General features: G+C 44.8%; 1 protein-coding gene across 2 annotated transcripts; it reads right to left on the bottom strand.

The window, feature by feature from the left end:
- Positions 1–387: 387 nt before the first annotated feature.
- On the bottom strand, positions 388–25,098 carry LOC101468714 (serine/threonine-protein phosphatase 6 catalytic subunit). 2 transcript variants are annotated; one of them, XM_076890553.1, is made up of 7 exons: positions 25,022–25,098; positions 6,767–6,862; positions 6,562–6,627; positions 6,308–6,449; positions 3,076–3,155; positions 2,017–2,226; positions 388–1,268 (listed from the first exon to the last, which is right to left on the bottom strand). In XM_076890553.1, the coding sequence occupies exons 3-7, from the start codon at positions 6,562–6,564 to the stop codon at positions 1,020–1,022; spliced, it is 684 nt and encodes a 227-aa protein (XP_076746668.1). In that variant the 5' UTR covers positions 6,565–6,627; positions 6,767–6,862; positions 25,022–25,098; the 3' UTR covers positions 388–1,019. The 2 variants fall into 2 exon arrangements, with proteins under 2 accessions (XP_076746668.1, XP_004558664.1); XM_004558607.6 differs by lacking the exon at positions 25,022–25,098 and adding an exon at positions 9,101–9,257.
- Between the last annotated feature and the right edge of the window lie 215 nt (positions 25,099–25,313).

The following is a 25,313-nucleotide window of genomic DNA, read 5'->3' as shown; positions in this document are numbered from 1 at the left end:
CAGTATGTCTCAGTTTTTCCAGATGATAAAGAAACTGCTTTACTAAAGGAAGAAATCCGTCAGCTCAACTTTTGGGTTTAATTGTAAGACATGAATGTGCATAAAAACAGTCTTCTGTGTATTTTTTATGGAGTTGGTGTCATTTAAAAGCATGAAACTCAAAATGCTGTAACTTTTACAACACCTGTGTGTTCAGGCACTCAGTATAAAATGAATTGTAACACAGTGCCTGAGTTTTGGTTTTTCTTTTACTTAAATAAATGACACTTGCATTTCACAATATCCAGGCTATACCATAAATGGCACTAATACCAAAGATGTTAAGCTCATGAGTACAGATGAACCGAGGGGTCATTCTTGGCTCTTCTTTCAAGCAGCAACGTGAAATCAGAATTTTTTGGACTTCTTTATTTAAAGCAACACACAGAAAAAATATAATTACAAGAGCAGATTGTTGAAAGTTTGGGTACCATGGATTTAACAATACTGATATTTCCAACAAGATAGGAAAGAATACATTTTATTTAATACATCAACTCTCTGGTTTACATATTTATTCATTTATGATATCACATGAGGAGGACACCTCTTTTGAAACTTGGTTGGACAGATACAACGTTTCCGTTTGTGCAGTGCGTTCTCCTCTGACACGCAGCTGTATTTACATAAGAAGCTACAATAGAAGAGTCTTTAGGACACTGCGCACAGTTTGCTTAGCAGTGACAACGTATGTTGATTTATAAATATGAATATTTTACAGGGGTTAGCCAACTTTCTTCTTTTCTGTTACACACCAGCAGTGTGACACTGCTCAGCAAGCCTCCTTTGCTGTACTGATTTAAGCTGCAGAATAATGGTATTGAATGCACAGAGTGGGAGTAGCAATTGACAGTTGGCACCAAAAATGCACTGTAGATACTCTAAATGTATTAAATGTATATGGGCTCTCAAGTGCTGATGCAGCTGTCCCCGTCAGCACTGTGCACTGCACAAATGCCTGTGTTTGAGCTTTGACCTGCTTACAGGAAATAAGGTGTTGTTGTTCGGGGCGGGATGACTCTTTCAGAGTCGGGCACTGCTCTGAACAGTTTGGGCTCTCTCGTGTTAGCGTCTTTGAAGACCATGATGGAGGCTATGTTGCCACAGCGGTAGCAGTAGTTGGGAGCTGACCACACAGTTACCAGCTTCTCATCGAACATGAACTTGTAGCCCTCATGGACGAGTTGATGAGCCCTGCAGATCAGCTTCAGGTTGTTGATGTGGACGAACTGCAGTTTTTTTAAAGAAAGAAATGAGAGAAGAAAAGGAGGAAAAAAATGATTACAATCCCAAAACAAGGCTGCAGTAATCCTGTGCTGCTGCCATGAACTAATTCGAGTGAGAAGTTGATTTTGAAGGGAAATTTCTCCAAACATAAGAAAAATCTACTTCTCTGCCACAAACTGTTTTTACACCTATACAAACAGGTAAACAGTGTTTCACTTCAGCTGTTCACATGATATCGCTCTCCTCATGTTCACTACATCATTTACATAAAGTTGAATTTAACGCGTCTCTGGCACGCTGTTAGTTTTACAAGTACTTCAAATACAGGAGTACATGTTCATCCAGCTACGGTGGCCTGCTGAATACACCAAGTCTGGATCCCAGTTAACCTCAGACTGGCCACAGTTTGTGTCAGCAGAGTCCCGTGGCTTTGAAGAGGCCAAGGGTGACAGCTCATTATGAATAAAGTTTAGCAGCTGACCATACTGCTGTGGATCAGCTTGATCGCTGCCATTTGTAAGGGGAAGGGAGTATAGGTAACGCGTAGCTTGGGGCCTGCTACAGTTTGAATGTAGCAAGAGGATAAAATTGTAATGAGTTCATACAGATGGGAATCTGACTCCAGCTGTGGCAATATTAATCGACTGCATATTTTCACAGCTATCATTTTACACCTAAAAACACATTTTCATGTAGCAGGACATTTATTACATCAATATCATCAAAAGTAATCAAGTATAACAAACCAACCTCATTTGTGACCTTGGCACCAAAAAGCCAACCAGCTCCTCTGGGGCTGATGGCCCAGGTATCCACATCTTCAGGGTCTGACCACACCAAATCACAAAAAGCTCCTTTGTGAGGGATTTCCTGGTTCCGCTCAATGGTTCGAATTTGGTCCAGGGTCTTTATGTCTGGAGAGAGGCCTCCATGGACACACAGGATTTGCTCGTCCATCAGCTGAAAGAAAACAAGCCAAGAAGAACAGTTTGGAATCACAGATGCATTATAGGGTCATACTTCTGAGACTTTACACGAGCACAGAATAACGTGCGAGCCAGTGTTCACCGTCATGTGGCGCAAGCAGGCACCCAAACACAAGAATTTAACATTTCAACCACTCAAGTTGAAGAGTTGCATTTCTGACATAGAGAGCAACCGTGTGTGACAGGCCGACTTCCATCCAGTGCTTAGAGAGCGACCAGAGTGCTGTGAGCTGTGCATGGCTGCACTTAACACAGACATCAAAGATAAGGACATTTTTTAAAAAGTTGTGAAATACTAAACCTGGTTACTTAGGTCTCACAGTGACTGAGGGATGGGTGCTTTTCAGAGTTTAAAAGACTCCTTGGTGGTTAACGACAGCAAAGTATGAACTACCACGTCATCAGGAAGGTGACACTGTTGGCTAAGAAAAACGTTCTCAGCAGAACATTCGCAAACATTTGCTGTTTGATCTTTTTCTAAAGTTGGGTTGTTAGCCCCTTCCCTTCCTGTCGATGCTGTAAAAGATGAGATGGCCTCACGCTATCATGCTTCTTTGTCTTTGACCAAGTGCTCTCAGTTTTCACCCCGGTTTCATTTTTTGTTTCGCATCTTGTCTGCACCTCTAACCTCTCCCTTTGGTATCTTGTGATAACTGCTGGTGCACATCATTTTAGTGTGCACAGCTGCTGATGCAGACTTTTTGGCTTCACTTCTGGAGAGCTGTCATTCCCTACATACAATCACTTTGAAAGCATAAGCAGCTGTCATGTACCTGGAAAGATGTAATAACAGTACAAATTACATTAACAGTGTAATACTCACAGCTGCAACTGTTAACATGTCAAAGACTTTGGTGCAATAACGCCAGGCATTAGCATTCCCATACTTGGTCTGGCACTCATCTGTAAGAATAAAAAAGAGAGCTGAGTGGTACAGAAGCAAAGTCATCTGTTGATTTCATTCTTCTTCTGCTTCTTTTTCTACTGTTTTTACTTCGTTTTGTTTAAACATGTTTTTATATTAGACAAAGAGTTTTTAAATAACAATTTCATTTATTAAGAGAAAAAGCTGTGTGTGTGTGTGTGTGTGTGTGTGTGTGTGTGTGTGTGTGTGTGTGTGTGTGAGACAGAGAGAGATATAACTAGCAATGAGACCTTAAAGTCGGGAATTCTGGCCCACCATTCTCTGCATAGTTGTTTTTTCATCAAGCCATAATGAACATCCTGCCCAAGGTTACGCAGAAGCACCTCAGTCTGACTCCAGTAAAGTCTCAGTAAGCCTCTCCAAAACCTTATTTGTTATTTCTGAGCCATGAGACAGCTTAAGGCCACGAAGTGATAGCAGACTTTCTCCTTCAGGTTTTTTTTCTTGTTTTTGTTTTGTTTGTTTGTTTTTCAGATTTTGGTGAAGAGCAGAATTCAAGGTTCATTCAAGTACGGCAAGTCGTCCGGCCCCTGAAGCAGCAAAGCAGCCCAAGACCATCACACTACCACTACCACCACATTGGACTGTTGGTGTGATGTTGTCTTTTATAAAATGCTGTTAGTTTTACATCAGATTAAACAACAAGATGAAAACCTTCCAGAAAGTTCAGCTTTTGTCTCGTCAGTCCACAGACCATTTTCAATTCAGTTTTACAGTGGCTTGCAAAAGTATTGGGCCCCCTTGAACTTTTCCACATTTTGTCACATTACAGCCACAAACATGAATCAATCTTATTGGAATTCCAGGTGAAAGACCAACACAGGGTGGTGCACACGTGAGAAGTGGAACGAAAATCATACATGACTCCAAACATTTGTTACAAATAAATAACTGCAAAGTGGGGTGTGCATAATTATTCAGCCACCTTTGGTCTGAGTGCAGTCAGTTGCACATAGACGTTGCCTGATGAGTGCTAATGACTAAACAGAGAGCACCTGTGTGTAATCTAATGTCAGTACAAATACAGCTGCTCTGTGACAGCCTCAGAGGTTGTCTAAGAGAATATTGGGAGCAACAACACCATGAAGCCCAAAGAACACAGCAGACAGGTCAGGGATAAAGTTATTGAGACATTTAATGCAGGTTTAGGCTACAAAAAGGTTTCCCAAGCCTTGAACATCCCACGGAGCACTGTTCAAGCAATCATTCAGAAATGGAAGGAGCATGGCACAACTGTAAAGCTACCAAGACAAGGCCGTCCACCTAAACTCACAGGCCGAACAAGGAGAGCGCTGATCAGAAATGCAGCCAAGAGGCCCATGGTGACTCTGGACGAGCTGCAGAGGTCTACAGCTCAGGTGGGGAATCTGTCCATAGGACAACTATTAGTCGTGCACTGCACAAAGTTGGCCTTTATGGAAGAGTGGCAAGAAGAAAGCCATTGTTAACAGAAAACCAGAAGAAGTCCCGTTTGCAGTTTGCCACAAGCCATGTGGGGGACACAGCAAACATGTGGAAGAAGCTGCTCTGGTCAGATGAGACCAAAATGCAAAACGCTGTGTGGAAAACTAACACTGCACATCACTCTGAACACACCATCCCAACTGTCAGATATGGTGGTGGCAGCATCATGCTCTGGGGGGGCTTCTCTTCAGCAGGGACGGGGAAGCTGGTCAGAGTTGATGGAAGATGGATGGAGCCAAACACAGGGCAAGCTTGGAAGAAAACCTCTTGGAGTCTGCGAAAGACTTGAGACTGGGGCGGAGCTTCACCTTCCAGCAGGACAACGACCCTAAACATAAAGCCAGGGCAACGATGGGATGGTTTAAAACAAAACATATCCATGTGTTAGACTGGCCCAGTCAAAGTCCAGATCTAAATCCAATCCAGAATCTGTGGCAAGATCTGAAAACTGCTGTTCACAAACGCTGTCCATCTAATCTGACTGAGCTGGAGCTGTTCTGCAAAGAAGAATGGGCAAAGATTTCAGTCTGTAGATGTGCAAAGCTGGTAGAGACAGACCCTAAAAGACTGGCAGCTGGAACTGCAGCAAAAGCTGGTTCTACAAAGTATTGACTCAGGGGCTGAATAATTATGCACACCCCACTTTGCAGTCATTTATTTGTAAAAAATGTTTGGAATCATGTATGATTTTTGTTCCACTTCTCACGTGTGCACCACTTTGTGTTGGTCTTTCACCTGGAATTCCAATAAAATTGATTCATGTTTGTGGCTGTAATGTGACAAAATGTGGGAAAGTTAAAGGGGGCCGAATACTTTTGAAAGCCACTGTATTTATACAGCACCAAATCACAACAATGGTTGCCTCAATGTGCTACATAAATAAAATTGAACTGAATTTTCCCCAAAAGTCCTGAGAAGCACCAAGATCAGGGCAAATGTGAGACAAGCTGTTGTGTTCTTTCTGGTCAGCAATGGTTTGTGCCTTGGATGCCATTTCTGCAAAATCTCTTTTCACTGCAGAATTTTATTACTGTTGTATCATGCACACTGAGCTAAACTGAGGCGAGTGAGGCCTGCAGTTCTGTAGATGATGCTGTGGGTTCTTTTGTGACCTTCTGGTCATTGATGTGCTCTCGGAGTAATTTTGGGAGGCCTGCCACTGTTCACCACTGACGTTTTCTCAATTCGTGGATAATAGTGCTCGTGGTTTGCCTTAGTTTGCTTTGTAACCATTTCCAGTCTGATGTCAGCCTGGAATCAGGCCTGGGTGTGACTGTACTCACCTTTCCATAAAGGTGGATAATAAGAGAGAGCAATGACTTTTTCACACAGGGACAGGTACGTTTGGATTGTCAATAAATAAAACCAGTTTAACAATTGGGTTGTCTTTGTCTAATATAAACATTAGCTTGATCTTAAACACTTTAGTGTGACAAATATGCAAAAATATTATATCAGGAAAAGAGAAAAATGCTGAATGAAAAGTACTGTGCATGTCATACACAGCACAGTACAGCTTTAAAAAATATTTTGTTTTTGGTTTGATTTTTTTGGTCCTATTTCAACACAATGTATTTGTTAGTTCTATATTATTATTATTTCATTTGTTGTTTTCCAAAGTAAAAAAAGGGGCTGCTCCTCATCAGCTCTGTGAATCAAAACTCACCATAAAAGCCGTAAACTTGGGTGATCTGCCTGCTCTCATGGTTTCCACGTAGAAGAGTGATGCGGTCAGGCCATTTGGCCTTCAGCACTAGCAGATAGGTGAACGTCTCCAAGCTGTAATACCCTCGGTCGACGAAGTCACCCTACAGATGACGGAGGTATATTACAGACACTGTGCCAACATACCTGTTAAACAGAACCAGTTAAGAAAGCTGCTTCTAAAAATGTGTTCCAAACTTAATAAAAGAAACAAACCATGAAGATGTAATTTGTGTCTGGAACCTGGCCACCAGTTCGGAAGAGTTCACAAAGATCATAAAACTAGAACACAGACAGACACTCGGGTATTTATTTAAAACCCAGACCAGCATTAAAAAAGGTGAAAACTATGTTAAGAGTCAGTGTAAACATGTTGCTTAGAAACATCAGTGATCAGGGTGTTTTGAGACTCCATTTTTACCTGTCCATGTATGTCCCCACACACTGTTACAGGAGTGGAGACGGGCTGCACGTTGGACTCCTCCAGCAGAAGATCACACACGTAGTCACATAACCTCTGTACAGATCACAGCATAACAGACAGAAAACATAAGCCACTCACTGTTTGTAAATAAGACCAATTTCATAATAGAAGTATGAATCTAAAGCATTTCCTAAGCGAATAATAATAATAATAATTATTATTTTTTATTTTTTTTTTTTTAACTATTTAATTTGTAAAAATGTGTATACACACACACACACACACACACGTAGGAAAATATTTAGTATACACATCCAGAAATGCATACACTATTATATATTGTACATATATTTATTAGTTTCAGGTTGGCCATTCTTGTATTTTGCTCGTTTGTGTTGTTGTGTTTGCACATCTCTGTTGCTTGTGGGGCTCGCACACAAGAATTTCACTCGCATGTGCTGTGCCAGTGTGCCTGCACATGTGATGTGACAATAAAAGTGATTTGATTTGGGAAGTTCAACTACTTTCACTCTGCCTGAGCTCTGTTAACCAAGTGGTGTTCAAGAATAGTTCACCAAGCTTTTTGGCGCGTGCTAATGCTCTTCCGTGGATATTTGCTGCCTTTTGTTACTGTTTCAGTCACTGCTTTAATAATGTTGACATCTGGCCTCTGAGGAGGTAAATTGTAAATGGTCTGATTCTTTTATAGTGCTTTTCTTCTCTCCTGGAGGACTCAAAGTGCTCTATACAACATGCCACATTCACACAAGCACTTTCTAGCTACTATTTACACACGATCATACGCCGGTGGATGAAACTGGGGGTTAATATCTTGTCCAAGGATATTTGCAGATTAGGAGCAGCCAGGGATCGAACCACCAACCTTCCGATCAGTAGATGACCTGCCCTACCACCTGACCTACAGCCACCCAGGCCAGTCATAACTGATAGATGGAAAATCCACAGTGAAACACTAAGTGTAGCAACGCGCTGGGAACTGTTCACACTGAAAAATAAAGTTGTTGCCATTTACATGTTTACATCTAATGAGACGTGCTAATCAAATGTGTAATTTGTTCAAAAAAAAGTAACCAATGTCAAAATACAAACTCTGAAAGACCTTCAGAAAGCTTGGACAACTATTGCTCAAGACCACTTAAAATAAAATTACAAAGACTAAAAAATAAAATAAAATAAAAAACAGCACAGGAGATCATTCTTGTACTCGCTGAATCTCCCTGTAGAGGAGCAAATTTAACCAAAGAATTTCCTTAAGGATTAAGAAAGTATCCGGGTTCTGATTGTACTTGTACGACTGAGCCTTTAGCTTGCTCTAAATTAGAAGGTAGCTTGTCAAGCTAAATTCTTCCAGTGTTGTCTCATTTACAAGAGACACCTGTTCCTGTTTTTCAGTTCAGCCAATCTGAGTTTAAAGAAAACATTACTGCAAAGTACGGCTGTGAAAAAACAGAAGAAATGTGAACGATATATCAAAATCTGTACAGTATTACAAATCGTGCAGCTACATCTTCGGTTGGTGGGACATGAGATAAGCCGTATTGTTCACAGTATTGCCAGAGTATAATTGTGTATTTAATAAAATATTTATAATTTGTGTCCCCGTAACCTTTTAAGTATCATCATGTAAAGTATCGTGACACTACGCTGGATCGATTTTTCCTCTGCCCGTAGGTGACGTGTCACCAAAATCGTATTTGTAGCCAATCACTTACAGTAACTGAAAGACTGTCTCCTTTAAATTCAGATCTTGACAATAACTTTGAGTGCACATTAATTATTGTTTCCTTTCACAAACCGCTGATCAGCTTGACTAGTCTCCCGGTTTCACAATGACTACAACAACCATGAAACTGTCACTGGCTACTACGGGGGAGTGTAACTGAGTTTGAAAGGATGGGAAGGAACGGTACTCTTGGTCACTGCAACTACTCTTAAAATCGTTTGAAACCAACCAAGACTGAGTACAGCTTTACACCGGTGAGAAAAACCCAGCGGTCAGCCCACATGATAACAGCTAGCAGCATCGGCTCACTGCTGACATTGTGGTACCTTCAGAAAAATAACAATCCCTCAGGCCACTGTCGCTCCTGCTCCCATACCATCTCAGAGGATGTTACTAAACTTTAACTGTGCCATGACAGCTAAGATACATTATTATTTTACTGTCTGAGAGATTGAAATCAACAGACTAGCATCACTAGCTAGCTATAGCTAATTCTGCTATTCCAACAGACAGCAGGAGTGAGAGCGCCGTTATTATCAGCCCACAACACGGATTCAGCAGAAACACGTCAAGAAAGTGACATTTACCTTCAGATCGTTTTCTGGGAGGTATTTACACTGCTTTGCAATCTCTGCATATTTATCCAAATCTAGAGGCGCCATTGTACCCAGACAGTTATATACGTCACTTCCTGCAACACTCGGGAGGAGTGTTTTCCTCTAACGTCATTTCAAAGTCGTCACAAACCGAAATATGATATGACTGCAGCTCTGTTACTTTAAACCAGGGGTGTCAAACTCATTTGCACAGGGGGCCAAAACTCAAGGCACACTTTAGGTCGTTGGCCAAACAAGATAAACATTCACTGAACAAACTAAAACAATGTTTTTCTTAAAAAAATATATAAATATGAATAAAAACGGACATGAATATTATTCCAGAATAAATAAACTTAGAAAAAATAAACTTTAACTTTAAATATTTTTCTCTCCATAAAATATATCCTGTCAAAATTATACAAGTTAGAAATGTGAAAATGCTGCCAAAACCCCCAGAAAAAATACATGAAAATTGTGCGTGTAAGTAAACGCTAAAATAACAACAAATCAAAACAATGAGATTTTGTTGCTATTATGATAGTTTATAAAAAATAAAATAAACTTAAAATATTTTGCTCTTCATAAAAATATCTCCTGATACAAATTGAAAATATAAACATGATGCAAAAAAACAAACTAGAAATATAAATAAAATTTCTGCTTTTCCGCAAAAGTGAAAAAACAAACAAACAAACAAACAAACAAACAAACAACAACAACAACAACAACAACAACAACAACAAATCATAACAATCAGTTTTCTTGGCTCTCATGCCACTTTGTCAGAGCTGGATGCTTGGCATCTTTTTTTGGCAACAAGTTCGTTTAAGTTTGGTGTGAGGTCTTTGTTGTAGAGATTCTCAGGATGGACTGCAGGTGTTCATCGGTCAGACGACTCCTGTGTGCTGTTTTGTTAATCTTCAACACTAAAAACAGCTTCTCACACAGGTATGTGCTACCAAACATACACAAGGTTTGAGCCGCATGTAGACGGAGCTGGGGCATTACTTCAGGAATGGAACGAATAAACTGTGCCCTTCAGTGTCGTACTTTGCCTTGAGTGTCCCATTACACTGCAGCTCAGTCAGCTCCATCTGAATCTGCACGGGTGCAGTTTCCATGTCAACTGTAATAATGGACTGGATTTATATAGCGCTTTTCAAGGCACCCAAAGCGCTTTACAATACCACTATTCATTCACTGGTGGAGGCAAAATACAGTTGTAGCCACAGCTGCCCTGGGGCAGACTGACAGAAGCGAGGCTGCCATATCGCGCCATCGGCCCCTCTGGCCATCACCAGTAGGCAAGTAGGGTAAAGTGTCTTGCCCACGGACACAACGACCAGGACAGAGAGCCCAGGGATCGAACCGGCGACCTTCCGGTTACAGATGCGATTCCCAACCCCCTGAGCCACGGTCGCCCGTAAATGGGTTGCGAAGCAGCTCGAAATTCTCTTTTTGCGCTTCAAAGTCACCAAAGCGCCGTGCGAACTCAGTGCGCAGTGCACTCAGCTTACCAGCAAGGTGCGCATTTGGGAAAATTGTTGCGCTGACTTGGTTCAACATTACTTGGCAAAAGGGAAAGTGAGGCAAGTTGCACTGGTTCATTTGTGACTCCCATAAGAGCAGCTTCACTTGAAATGTCTTCACCGCATCATACATGCCATGTCCATGAACTGACAGGTTTCCTTGCTGAGCTCAAAAAGTTAATTGAGAACTTTTCCCCAACACAGCCAATGGACCTCTGTATGATAAGGAATGTCGGCAAACGCTGAATCTATTTCCCACATAAAAGACTGAAATTGCTCGGATAAAATTTACAGTTTGCGTTACGGTGCTCATTACATGCTCCATTTTTAGGACTTTACCACGCAGTGTTTCCTGGTGTATGATGCTTTGATATGCTGTTAACTCACCGGTGCAGTTCTCCTTAAGCTAGTCCACTTTTTTTTAAGTTCAACAAGTTTGTCCCAGGGCAGTTTCATGTCGATTACACTTTGACATAGGAAATGTCTTTTCCTGTCGTTGTCCCGTGCATCGATTTAATGCCCATATTTCTTCTCCACGGATGAAGATGGCCAGCTGTGCAATGTCTATCATGGCTTCACCTTGGCAAGTGCCACTCTCATGTCATTTTCACAGCAAAGTCTGTTCCTTTTCTTCGTTTTTATGTCCAGCATCCTCGAAAAAGATTGCTCACAAAGATATGTTGTAACAAATGGTATAAAAAAAAAATCCAGGGCTTTCTTAGCAATAACTGGATACTCGTCCATTTGTCGACACCAAAACGCTGAGAGCATTGTTGTTCTGAAGAGTTGCTGTTGAACCTAGCTTTGCTGAATTTCAATGATTTTGCCATGGTATTCATCATTGACATCTGCTGTTTCAACAGCAAACGTGAACAGTTGTCTCACCCATGCTGGATATGACTCTTGTAGGAAAATATTTGTCGAGAGACTTTGCTTACAAGCTCATCTAAGTGCGTTGCAATTGTTTGCTTCAGTTATGTGGATACAGAAATATTTCCGATTCCAGACACATCTTCGATCTTACTTACACAGTTGTCCAGAAGGGGGAAGTTTGCGAAGTAGTTGTTCTCTGTTTGTCGTTTCCATAACGCTAGCTTTTTTTGAAAAGCCTTCAGGTGTTCTTCTGCTTCTATGACATTGACTCTACCACCCTGCATCTGCTGATTGAGATGATTGAGAGCTGCGAATATATCAGCCATGTACCGTAAAATGAACTCAAGATCTTTGAAGCAATCTGCATGACAGTGTTGGTGCTCTTGCAAAAACAGGGCTAATTCCACACGCATGGCAAAAACACGATTCAGCACCTGTCCCCGGGATAACCACAGAACATTAGAATGGTACAGAAGTACCTCGAATTCAGAGCCCATTTCTTTACACAGCTCACTGAAGATGCGGAGCCTCAGAGCACTATTTCACACATTCCACCACAGTTTTTAACACTTCTGCCATTTTTGGAGGCAAGGTTTTTGTTGCCAACGCATGCCTGTGCAAAATACAATGAGTCACAATGATGTGTGGTGCATCGGCTTTTACTAGCACACCAAAACCAGAGTTTCTTCCCAGCATGACTGGAGCTCCATCTGTACAAACTGCAACCATATCCAATGAAAGATTGTTGTCTCTGAAGAAGTCATCCACAAGCTTCTTCACATCGGCTGCCTTAGTTGTTGTTGTAAGAGGCTTGCAAAATAAAATCTTCTTTTATCACGTCATCTTTCACATAGTGCACAAAAACAGCAAGCTGGCTTAGATTAGCAACGTCTGTGCTCTCATCAGGTTGAAGGCTGAATTTTGCCGGGCTTGAAATCAGATCGGCGACTACTTGAGCCAAGATGTCTTTACTCATGTCTTCTATTCTTTCGCTGATGGTGTCATTTGAAAGAGGAATTTGGGATAATTTACCTTCGGCCGCTGTTCCGAGTATCAGATTCGCCATCTTTAACGCAGCTGGTTTCACGAGTGTTTCACCAATGGTGTATGGCTTGCCCTACTTTGCGTTCAGGTAAGCAACTTCGTACGATGCTGTGAGGATCGGTTGTTAACGGGTACAAATCCAAGAGCAGGCAGAGTGGGCCTTTCATCGAATCTGTCTCTCTTCACCTTGAATTCAGCAAGTGTTGTGCTCTTGTATCCCCCGTCTCCATGCAGCTTCAAGAAGTGTTCCTTTAGTTTTGCCAGTGCGAGACTAGAGTTGCTCAACTTATGGCAAGATGGCGCTGGAGTGACGGCAGCCTTTCCAAGTAGCTCTGCAACACCAAACTTGTTTCTTAACTTTCAACTGTTTTAGACTAGTCTTTCAATCTTTTTTTTTTTTTAACTTCCTTTAGTCACTTTACTTTCTACCTCTTAGATATACTATGGATAACACACTTTTTAAAACTTCTGGAACCAGCTCCTTCATCTACTCAAGAGCGGAGCTGCTGGCACTTAACACAAAGGCACAGACCGGCATGAGATACAATATCCCGGTCGAGCTAAAGAGGAGCTACAGAGGCTGCAAGGCTGGAGCGAGGAAAGCGGATCACCGGAGGTGATTCAAACCATCAATCCGACAGTGATCATGGGCAACGTGAACTCGTTACAGAATAAGATTGATGAACTGTGCGCTCTGAACAACCACCGACTCTACCGTGAGTGCAGTTTGTTTATCTTCACAGAGACGTGGCTAACCGAGCTAACGCCGCAGGCTAACGTAGACCTATGTGGATTCACATCCATGAGAGCCGATAGGGACACGCAGGCCAGCGGAAAAAGCAGAGGTGGGGGACTCATTGTCTACGTTAACAACAGATATTGTAACCCTGGACACGTCTCCGTTAAAGTATCTGTATGTCGTTCGGACCTGGAGCTGCTAGCTGTTAGCTTGCGGCCATATTATCTACCTAGGAGTTTAGTCATGTGATCTGTGTGTGTGTTTACATCCCTCCGAGGGCCGACGCAACAGCTGCCTGTGAGAAAATACACACAGTCACAGCAAGACTTCAGACACAAAACCCCGAGGCTTTCATTATTATATCTGGAGACTTTAATCATGCCACACTGGACTCTACTCTGGCTGCTTTTCACCAGTTTGTGAATTGTCCCACACGGAGCAACAGGACAATTGACCTACTGTAGGCTAATGTGAGAGATGCATCCAGAGCCACCTCCCTCCCCCCACTAGGGAAGTCAGACCACAACCTGGTTTACCTACAGCCACAATACACACCCCTCGTCCAAAGGCAGCCGGTCACAACACGCTCCATCAGGAGATGGACCCCAGAAAAGGAGGATGCTCTGAGAGACTGCTATGACACCACAGACTGGGATGTGCTCCTGAGCCCACATGGTGAGGACAGAGGGGGCGACACACTGTCTGACGGACTACCTCAACTTTTGTGTGGACACGGTCGCCCCTGCTAAGACAGTACGGTGTTATCCTAATAAGAAACCGTGGGTAACACAGGAAGTCAAAGCTGTCCTCAACATGAAGAAGAAGGCTTTCAGGAGCAAAGTGAAGGAGGAGATGAAAGCAGCACAGCGGGAGGTGAAACGCTGCCTGAGGGAAGCAAAGGACACCTACAGGAGGAAGGTGGAGCAGAAGTTGGAGAGGAACAATATGAGGGAGGTCTGGAATGGTGTGAAAACCATCACAGGCCACAACACCGAGAAAAGCACAGTGGGGGGGACTGTGGAGAAGGCAAACGAACTCAACAACTTCAACAGGTTTGACCGGCCCACAACCCCCCCACCCTCACCCCCACCTTTACTACAGAGCCCTCTCCCTACTCTCCTACCTCCCTCGCTTCCCCCCCTCCCTGACACTATGACACCCCCCCCCCCTCCTCCTTCTCCAACCCCTCTCTAAACAGCACGACAGCCTCTCTCCCCCCCTTCCAATCATCTCCCAGTGTCATAGTGGATCAGGTCAGGAGACAACTGAGGAAGCTTCGCCCCAGAAAGGCAGCAGGCCCAGACAAGGTGTGTCCTAGGATGCTAAAGGCATGTGCTGCTGAACTTGGGGAGCCGCTACAACGAGTCTTCAACCTCAGTCTGCGACTGGGGAGAGTGCCCGCCCTATGGAAGACATCCTGCATCGTCCCGGTCCCCAAAAAGAACCGGCCCAATGAGCTGAATGACTTCCGACCGGTGGCACTGACGTCACATCTTATGAAGACTCTAGAGCGGCTCTTCCTCAACCTCCTCCGACCACAGGTACAACATGCCCAGGACCCACTACAGTTTGCATACAAGGCGGATGTCGGAGTGGAGGATGCCATCCTGTACCTCCTGCATAGAGCCCACTCACACCTGGACAAGGGAAAAGGCACGGTCAGGATCCTGTATCTTGACTTTTCCAGTGCCTTTAATACCATCCGGCCCTGTATGCTTCAGGAGAAACTAAACAGGATGCAGGTGGACCCCTGCCTGGTCGCTTGGATCTCCGACTACCTCACCGACAGGCCACAGTACGTCAGGCTGAAGGACATCACGTCGGACACTGTGGTCAGCACCACAGGGAACTGTGCTGTCCCCACTTCTCTTCACCCTGTACACCTCTGACTTCTGCTATAACTCTGAATTATGCCACATTCAGAAGTTTGCAGATGACACGGCCATCATGGGGTGTATCTGGGATGACCAGGAAGAGGAGTACAGAAGTCTGGTGAGGAACTTTGTCACATGGAGTCACACAAACCACCTGCAACTCAACACTTCAAAGACCAAGGAACTGGTTGTGGATTTCTGTTAGGTAAAGTGACACGGATGGATTACGTGGCAGAAACACACACGGACACCAAATAGTTTGTGATGCAAGTTTATATACACAAGTAGGGAATATTTACAAGGGAAGGGGCTATATACAGTGATAGATAAAAATGTGCCAGAAGATTAACACCGAGGAGATCAGACGGAGCCGAGGTATGCAGGTAGGCAGGTGACGCACCGGAGCTACCTGACAACAAGGAACAAAACAGAGTTTACGGCGTACCGTTGATAGCCGAACGTTAAACACAAGTGGACGGAGAGAGTTGGAGAGCTTACTTGACACACAAACCACAGCTGCTGCAGTGACCGCAGCCTGATGGAACGTAGCACTCCGTCGCGGATCCACAATAGCCAACACAAAATCCTAGGTAGGCAGGCAGGCAATGGAACAGGCTAAGACAAAAGAGAAGCAGTCAAAATGTGGGTCCTTAAAACATACAGCTCCACAGCGTAGAATCAACAGATTCAGCCTGTGCTAACTCGTTACCACTTGTGACAGCGACAATACTCCGACACCAGACGTCCGTGACTCTGCTCCCTAAAAGCGCTCACTGATGACGTCCGATGCGTCGCAGGTGTGTCGGAATGCCATCAAGCCCCGCCTCGCCTACCTATAACGAAAAGGAAAACAAAACCCAAACAACAACAACAACAATACACCTACCCACCACCTCCTAACAGTATCCCCCCCTCAAGGAACGCAACCCAGCGGTCCTCCAGGCTTGTCAGGATGCCTCCTGTAAAAATCCACAATAAGCGCCGGGTCCACAATAAAGGTCCTAGAGACCCAGGAGCGCTCCTCCGGGCCATACCCCTCCCAGTCCACCAGAAACTGGAAACCACGGCCACGACGGCGCACATCCAGCAGCTGCCGGACCGAATAGACAGGACCGCCGTCCACCACCCGGGCCACGCGGAGGAGGTTCCACGGGTGGGCACAGCGGGCTGCGAGAGACTGGCTGTAGTTGAGAAACGTGGAACGTAGGATGAACCCTCATGGAGGCCGGTAGTTGCAGCCTCACGGAAACAGGATTGATGATGCGTTGGATGGTGAAAGGACCCAGGAAGCGAGGGGCACGCTTCCTGGACACGCACTTCAAAGGAACATTTGCAGAGGACAGCCAAACCTGTTGGCCCACGGTGTATTGAGGCGCAGGCGTTCTCCTCCGATCAGCAGCCCGGCGAGTCTGAGACACAGTCCGGAGCAGCGCTGCCTTAGCCAAATCCTCTGACTGCGACGTAAATGATCCTGCACGGCCGGAACCGCAATCTCCGCCTCCTGAGAAGGAAACAACGGCGGCTGATATCCCAGACAGACCTCAAACGGAGAAAAACCAGTAGCTGCCGAGGTGAGAGAGTTATAAGCATACTCAATCCAAGCAAGATGACCACTCCAGGAAGCGGGGTCAGAGGAGGCCACACAGCGCAAGGCGGACTCCAGCTGCTGATTGGCCCTTTCAGTCTGTCCATTAGACTGTGGGTGATAGCCCGAGGAAAGGCTCACCCCCACCCCCAACGCAGTACAAAAAGCCTTCCACACCCGAGAAACAAACTGAGGCCCCCTGTCAGACACAATGTCCAAAGGAATCCCATGTAACCGAAAAACGTGATCCTTGGAGAACCTGTCCACAATGGTGAGGATCACCGAGTGACCAGCGGAACGCGGCAACCCGGTAACAAAGTCAACTGCAATATGCGACCAAGGTCGACCAGGGACAGGCAGGGGATGCAGCAGCCCGGGAGGGGCCAGATGACGGCTCTTATTGCGCGCACAGGTGTCACAGGCCAGCACATACTCGCGGGCATCACTCGCCAAAGCGGGCCACCAAAAGAAGCACCGTAACAGGGAAACCGTACAACGCACGCCAGGATGACAAGCAAAACGAGACGCGTGCACCCAGTGCAAGACACGCGCACGCATGGCCGCCGGAACAAACAGTTTACCCGGCGGGCCCGAACCCGGGTCCGGATCCTGCCGCTGCGCCTGGCGCACCAGGCTCTCGATCTCCCATGTCACGGCCCCCACCACGCAAGATGAGGGGATGATCGGAACCACCCCCGTAGACTCAGACGCGGGGGAAAATTGACGGGACAAGGCGTCCGGCTTAACATTGCAAGAACCCGGGCGAAACGATATAGTAAAATGAAACCGGCTAAAAAACGGCTGCCACCTGGCCTGCCTGGAGTTAAGCCGCTTCACACTCCGAATGTAAGAGAGATTCTTATGGTCCGTCCAAACCACAAACGGCTGTTCCGCCCCCTCCAACCAGTGACGGCACTCTTCCAAAGCCAGCTTAACCGCCAGCAGCTCACGATTACCCACGTCATAGTTCCGCTCAGCCGGAGAAAACCGCCGCGAAAAAACCGCGCACGGATGGAGACGGCCATCATCGGGCGAGCACTGCGACAACACCGCCCCCGCACCCACATCAGAAGCATCCACCTCCACAACAAACTGTCTGGCACCATCTGGGTGGGCGAGAATGGGCGCGGAACAAAACAACTCCTTCAACCGAGCAAACGCCTGCTCGGCCTCAGGAGACCAACTGAAAACTCGAGCCGGGGATGTAAGCCGGGTGAGCGGAAGGGTGATCTGACTGAAGTTCTTAATAAATCGGCGATAAAAATTAGCAAACCCCAAAAACCTCTGCAGGTGTTTGCGCGAGGAAGGAGTCGGCCAATCCGCGATCGCTCTGATTTTACCAGGATCAGGCCCCACCTGCCCCTTAGCAAGGACATAGCCCAGGAACGACACAGAACGAGCATGAAACTCACACTTCTCCGCTTTCACAAAAAGTTTGTTTTCCAGAAGCCGCTGCAAAACGCTGCGCACCTGCTGAACATGGTCCTCAAAAGACCGCGAAAAAACAAGGATGTCATCCAAATAAACGAACACACACCGATTCAAAAAGTCCCGAAGCACATCATTAATCAATGCTTGAAACACCGCCGGCGCATTCGTCAGCCCAAAAGGCATTACCAGATATTCGTAATGTCCACGATGAGTGTTAAAGGCCGTTTTCCACTCATCTCCCTGGCGCATGCGCACCAGATGAGGTGCGCATTGTGAAGGTCCAGCTTCGTAAAAATGACCGCGTCCTGTAAAGGTTCAAAAGCAGAAGAGATCAGGGGAAGAGGGTATTTGTTCTTCACAGTAATGTCATTAAGACCCCGAAAATCAATGCAGGGTCGGAGAGATCCATCTTTCTTATCCACAAAGAAAAAACCCGCCGCCAACGGCGAAGACGACGGACGAATCAAGCCCGCCTCCAGTGACTCCATGATATACCTCTCCATGGCCGCCTTCTCCGGACCAGAGAGGTTATACAGCCGGCTGGTGGGCAAAGGAGCTCCCGGTAACAGTTCAATGCCACAATCATAAGGACGATGGGGGGGAAGCGAGAGCGCACAGCGTTTACTGAAAACCACTCCCAGATCATGATATTGTTCAGGTACAGACGAAAGATCCACCTCCTCGGGCGCCAGCTTAGACGAGCAGACAGGCGAAGGTGGAAGAGCACACTGTAAACAGTGGGACAAGCAGTGGCTACTCCAACTCTCAATTTCAGGAGGTCCAGACCAGGTCCACTGCCAGTTCAGATAGAGGGAGAGGAGGTGGTCAACACATACAAGTACCTCGGGCTGTAGGTGGACAACAAACTGGACTGGTCATGCAAAACGCAGCACCTGTATAAAAAAGGCCAAAGCCGACTACTTCCTCAGGAGGCTGAGGTCTTTCAACATCTGCAGGAAGCTCCTGAGGATGTTTTACCAGTCAGTGGTCGCAGGAGTCCTTTTCTATGGCGTGGTGTGCTGGGGGAGCAGCACAGCAAAGAGGGACTCATCCAGACTGGAGAAACTAATCATGAAGGTGGGCTCTGTGGTCGGCATGAAGCTGGACACTCTGGTGACAGTGGCAGAGAAAAGGACATTAAAGAAACTGATGGACATTATGAACAATGCCAGGCATCCTCTGCACACGGTCGTAAACAATCAGAGGACCCTATTCAGCGACAGGCTGCTTCTCCCAAAGTCAAAAACCACCAGACTTAAAAACTCCTTTGTCCCACACGCCATCAGACTGTTTAACTCCTCACTGGAGGGGAGAGGGAGGAGAAACAGGAGGACAAAGGAGGGGGGAACAACTGAGTTGTAGGAGCTTTTCTACACTGTGCAATATTTGCAATATTTGTGTTTTTTGTTTTGTCTTTTTTCTTATATTTGACTGTGCAATAATCACTGTGCAATATACTCACTCAAATGAGCAATCCTATTTATCCATATTGTATATTCTGTATCTATATATGTGTATATATGGTGTATTTATGCTTATATCCTTACTCTCATTCCCCTTAATATATCTGTAACATGCAACTTCTTACGGTGCTTTGCAACTGGAAACTGAATTTCCCGGAGGAACCCACCCGAGGGATTAATAAAGTTTCATCTAATCTAATCTAACTTTGCGTTGCAAAACGTGCAGATAGAACGCTCACTCCCATCACGTTCCGTGATACATGTGAATCTATATTGTACATATTTGTTCAACCACTTTCTTCTTTTGCCCGACATGGTTAGTATGGATTAAAACATTAACAAAAAAAAAAAAAAAAAAAAAAAAAAGAAAAAAAATCACACGAAGTACTACCATGACAGTCACATGTTGACTACTGAGCGCGCTAAATTCCCCACAGCACTGATTGGCCAAGCAGTGTAGCATGATCATCTGCAGCCAGTGATGGCCAAATGGGGCGGCCCCTAGGGTTCGGTCGAACCCAGGTTAAGAACCTCGGTTTTAAAAGCTTCTGAAATGTCCCGAGTCTCGAGTTCTGTTAACAGTAAATCCGATGGAATGAACTCATATTTAGAACAAGAACAGGGGAGTTTAGGTGTTTTAAATCCTAATGCTCAGACATTCAAACCTGTGTTACCAGAGCGACCCTGTCAGGGTGTTGATGAAAGTGATCATCAAGCGCAGGTTAAAAATATTTCTCAGCCCAAGGTTGTTTTGTTGGAACAGTCAGAGACGAAGTTACATCAAGTATTTCCAGGTGCAGTTTCGACTACTCAGATAATGTCGCAGTTGAAGGCACCATCAAAACATCTTACACCTACAGCACAAGGTAGTGAGGGTCATGATCATCTAGTTACTGGTTTGAAGAAACAAAATGAAATTACAACTTTATTGGCTGAGCAGCAGTCTCTGTTTTTGCTACCAAGGCGTGACATTCAGTTCTTTGATGGTGATCTTTTGCAATATCAACCCTTTATGAGAATTTTTGAGCACATGGTAGAGAGTCAAGCTTGGAGTGCTAAGGATTGTTTAGATTTTCTCGAGCAATACACCAGAGGCCATCCAGAGAAGTGGTCAGAAGCTGTCAGTATATGCCTGCTGAGTATGGATATGCTAAAGCTAAATCTTTGCTCCATGAAAACTTTGGCAATTCGTTGAAAATTGCTGCTGCCTACATTGAAAGGGTCAATAAATGGCCACCTATAAAATCTGATGATGTGAAGGCTTTGCAGGAATATGGGTTTTTATTAAGGCAATGTTGTAATGCAATGGGAGACGTTGAGTCCTTGCATGAGTTGGATGTCTCTGCTAACATGCAAGCAGTTATAAAAAAGTTGCCTTATAAGCTCAGGGATAAATGAAGGAATGCGGTGTGCGATCTGCAGGAGAGGTTTCAACACAAAGTGGTTTTTAGCGATATTGTTGAGTTTGTCAAAAGGCAAGTGAAGATCGTAAGTGACCCATTGTTTGGAGACATACAGGATCCTCCAACAGCCATCAGAAAAGAGGCGAGGAATGTTAAGTCTTAGTTTTACCCTAAGGCTAAGAGGAGTAATTTTGCTACTACGGTGGCCAAGGTGGAAGGGAAGATTGAGCCAGTGTTGAGGTGAGAGAGTGGTTCAGTTGTGACCAAAGTTTGCTTGTTTTGTGGAGCAGGGCATATGTTGGATTTGTGTCCTTCATTTGAAAGAAAGTTACACTGTGAAAGATTATATTTTTTGAAAGAGAATGGTGTGTGTTTTAGTTGTCTGCGCATTGGGCACAGAAGCAGGGACTGCAGGAAACGTCTCTTGTGTGAAGTCTGTAATCAGAAACATCCCACACTCTTACATATCCACTCCAAGCAGAGGGAAAGTGTTTCAGTGCAAACTAAAGGAGAGGGAGAACCACCAGATGAAGGACCTTCGTGTGCTGTGCAAAGCAGTGGTGTTACTGGGGCCAGTGAACAAAACGGTGCTCTCTCCATAATACCAGTTAGAGTGAAGTCCAAGAAAGGCAATCAGTCACTGATATCCTGTGCTTTTCTAGATCCTGGGAGTTGAGTTTCATTTTGTACTGAAGGGCTCATGAATAGGCTGAAACTTTCAGGAAGGAAAACTGGCATTCTGTTGCAGACAATGAGTCAGGAGAAAATGGTCAGTTACGTTGTTTCAGATTTGGAAGTAACTGGTTTGGATTTGGATCACTACTGTGACTTGCCTGACTTATTTACACAGAAAAACATGCCTGTTCATCAATGCAGTATTCCCCGACAGAAAGATCTTGACAGATGGCCACATTTGCGCCATATTAAGATACTGGAGATAAATTCAAGGGTAGAGCTGTTGATTGGGACCAATGTGCCAAAGGCTTTAGAGCCATGGGATGTTGTTAGAAGTCAGGATGGGGGTCCCTATGCAGTAAAAACTATGCTGGGTTGGACGGTGAATGGTCCTGTCAGAGAAGATTGTAAGACTGACATTTTTGATGAGAGTGTCAATAGGACTTCTGTGGCAAGACTGGATGACCTGTGGGAACGTCAAATGAAGGCTGATTTTCCAGAATGTATTCAGGATGAGCAGTTTGCTTTGTCTAGAGAAGATCAGCAGTTTATGAAGTCAGTGGTAGACTCTGTTAAGTTGGTTGATGGTCATTATACCATTGATTTACCTTTTAGGTGCAATCAGGTAAAAATGCCAAATAATAGGAAGGCTATCGAACAGCGAACTATGGTTCATTTCATGTCATATCCTTTGGATAATATTTCCAAAGGGTATGCAGAGAATGTGCCTGCTGAAGAATTGGATCGCTGTGATGGAGGGTTGTGGTACATTCCACATCATGGGGTGCATCACCCACAGAAGAAGAAGTTGCAAGTTGTCTTTGATTGTGGTGCTTCATTGCAGGGAGTGTCTCTGAATGGACAGCTTTTGCAAGGCCCAGTTCTTACTAGCTTGCTAGTTGGGGTCATACCTAGGTTCCGTAAAGAGCCTGTTGTGCTCATGGCAGATAATGAATCCATGTTTTATCAGGTAAGAGTACAAAGAGAAGACTCAGATCTGTTAAGGTTTCTGTGGTGGCCAGTCGGAGATCATAGTCAGGATCTGGTGGAATACAGAACGAAAATACACCTGTTCGGAGCCACCTGATCCCCTAGTTGTACAAGTTGTGCCTCGAGGAAATGTGCAGAGGATAACAGAGATCAGTTCAGACTAGAAGTTGTCAACAATGTTCTACATAATGTTTATGTGGATGATTGCCTTACCTCTATTGGGTCTGAAGAGGAGGCAGCGTTGCTCCATTAAGAACTTATTGCTCTTTGTGCTAAGGGAGGCTTTAAGCTCACCAAATTGATTAGAAACAGACGAGCAGTACTTGCTGCCATACCTCAGCAGGAACAATTCAAGGACGTTAAGGCCTTGGGTTTGGATAGTGACGTTTTGCCAGTAGAGAGAGCACTAGGTGTACAGTGGAGTATCCAATCAGATACATTCAAGTTTGAGATCACACTTAAAAAAAAACCTCTCTCAAGGAGAGGGATATTGTCTCTTGTGAGCTCGATCAATGACCCATTGGGGTTTTTGGCACCTGTTGTGTTGTCTGCTAAGTTAATCATTCAGAAACTGTGCAGAAATCATTGGGGTTGTGTTACAACCCGGCTCAAAAGCCGCAACATAACAAAGGAGACGAATACCAGCGTGTGGGTGAAAAGAAGTTTTATCTTAAAATGGAAAACCAGGTTGGCTAAAATGGCTGGTGCCACCAAGGCAAAGACTAGTGCACTGCCCGAAAGCTTGCCTCAGGTATGCTTCTATCCACACCTGACTAGGTGTGGCCAATTAGCACTAGCTGAAAACACTGAGACGATTAGAAGCTGCAGAGGGACGTAACACCTCCTCCCTTAAAAGGGTTCCTCTAGGACCCTTAAATTTATTAAAAGCCCCTCTGAAGCCTTCAGTTCCTTGACCCACAAACCTGGAATAAAAGTTAAAGCTAACAGAAGCACAGTGTTCACGTTATAGTTGGCATCTCTAAGCATGGATGGGCATGAGGATTTGAAGTTGCCACACTGAACAGACAAAAAGTAACATGTGACCAACACAAAGGAGCACAACAGTCAAACCCAAAATGATTACCTGATCTGCTACAACACAAAACCAAAAGTAGCAACAAATAATCACAACTAAGTGATCTGTTGTCTCCACCACACAAACAGTCACATACAAGTGGCCCTATACCACAACAAGTTACTTTAATACAAAAAGTTCAGTAAATCAAGCGTACTAGTGACCAACCACAAAATGGAGAGCTATGGCCACACAATGATCACATCAAGGGTGGCTCAGCACCCCACAGTGTTATTGCCATCACCTGGCCAACAACACTCACAAGTGATCCAACAAAATAGCCATATTCCCCACAACACTAAAAGGTCACATCACAAAACACTCACCTCACAAGGATCTCATTAGCATCCATCAACACTGACATATGCACACACATGGCGTACACACAATGCCAACTTAAAAACAGCCTACCTGCCTCAGCTACAGACCATAATCAAGAATGGTCTCAAACCTCCTACCAAGTTTGGTGCCACTGATTTTCTATGTGCAACTCCCAGCCTAAAACACTAAAAACAACAAAACCCTTACTTTTCCTACCCTTGTCTTCAGTGGTGTACCAGGCTCGAGGCAACTTTAAACGCGAACTCGAGAGCAGGCAGCAGACCAGAGATAGTCTCCTACCAAACTCTGAAGCGTACCCCCACCCAGGATAGCCACCAAACACAAACTAAAACAATAAAGCAAAACAACAAACAAGTGCTTCGATGGAAGGGCAGCACAGCCACCCAGCTGAAACACACTTACTAAAGGGAGTTTTCTCAATTACAGTGACCACCATCACTCACCCACTTAAAAGTAAAACAAACTGACATTCAGTCTCCACTAAAATGTCCAAATATCCCGGACGAGCCCCCACTTGTGTTACGTCTCCCCGAGGGCAAGAGGGGATAACACAACAACTCCGGAAACTCAGTACAGGTGTTATGAAAAGAAGGTTTAATGGCAGCGCTCTCACAAAATAAACAACCCAGACTCAAACAACAAATGTGGGGGGAAAAAGGGACAGTTAGGTTGTGCCAAAAAAAAAAAAAAAAAAAACACCAAAAAGACAAAACCAAAACTTAGCTGAGCTGAGCTATTATCCTAGAAAAGCAACAAACAGGAGAGAAAAACCCTAAACCTCAACTTAAAACAAGCTCAAAATTACATGGGTGGCACCAACCTACTTACCTAGTGTTTCTAACACAAAGACTCTACGTGAGTAAGTGTATGGGGTCCCCAAACTTACCTAGTCCACTTTACTCCCACCACAATCATCAAACAAAAGAAAGACAGCAGGAAACCGTCACACATGTGTCAAACAATTCAAGGAGGGAAGAGAGCCACGCCCAGCCACAGGTGAGTCTCCTTATCAAGGGTTTCACTCCTGGGTTGTCCAATCAGGGCCTCCCTCCTCTAATTAGTTGGACGTCACACAGATTGACATCAGCCTGCAGTCTGCGACCTAAGGGAATGGCAAACAAAAGGGGAGGGAAAGAAAACATGCAGCCTGCAGACACGTAACAGGTTGGGATGATGTG

Source organism: Maylandia zebra, linkage group LG12 (assembly GCF_041146795.1).
Source record: "Maylandia zebra isolate NMK-2024a linkage group LG12, Mzebra_GT3a, whole genome shotgun sequence".
In the NCBI taxonomy this organism is placed as follows: domain Eukaryota; kingdom Metazoa; phylum Chordata; class Actinopteri; order Cichliformes; family Cichlidae; genus Maylandia; species Maylandia zebra.
This window is presented reverse-complemented; position numbering and strand designations above follow the sequence as displayed.

Excerpts from the sequence above, each read along its gene's own strand:
- LOC101468714 (XM_004558607.6), bottom strand. The coding sequence starts at position 9,175 with ATGGCGCCTCTAGATTTGGATAAATATGCAGAGATTGCAAAGCAGTGT. Across the intron at positions 2,227-3,075 it reads ACATGTTAACAGTTGCAGCT|CTGATGGACGAGCAAATCCT; the intron begins GTGAGTATTACA and ends GTTTTCTTTCAG. Across the intron at positions 1,269-2,016 it reads GTGCCAAGGTCACAAATGAG|TTCGTCCACATCAACAACCT; the intron begins GTTGGTTTGTTA and ends AAAAAACTGCAG.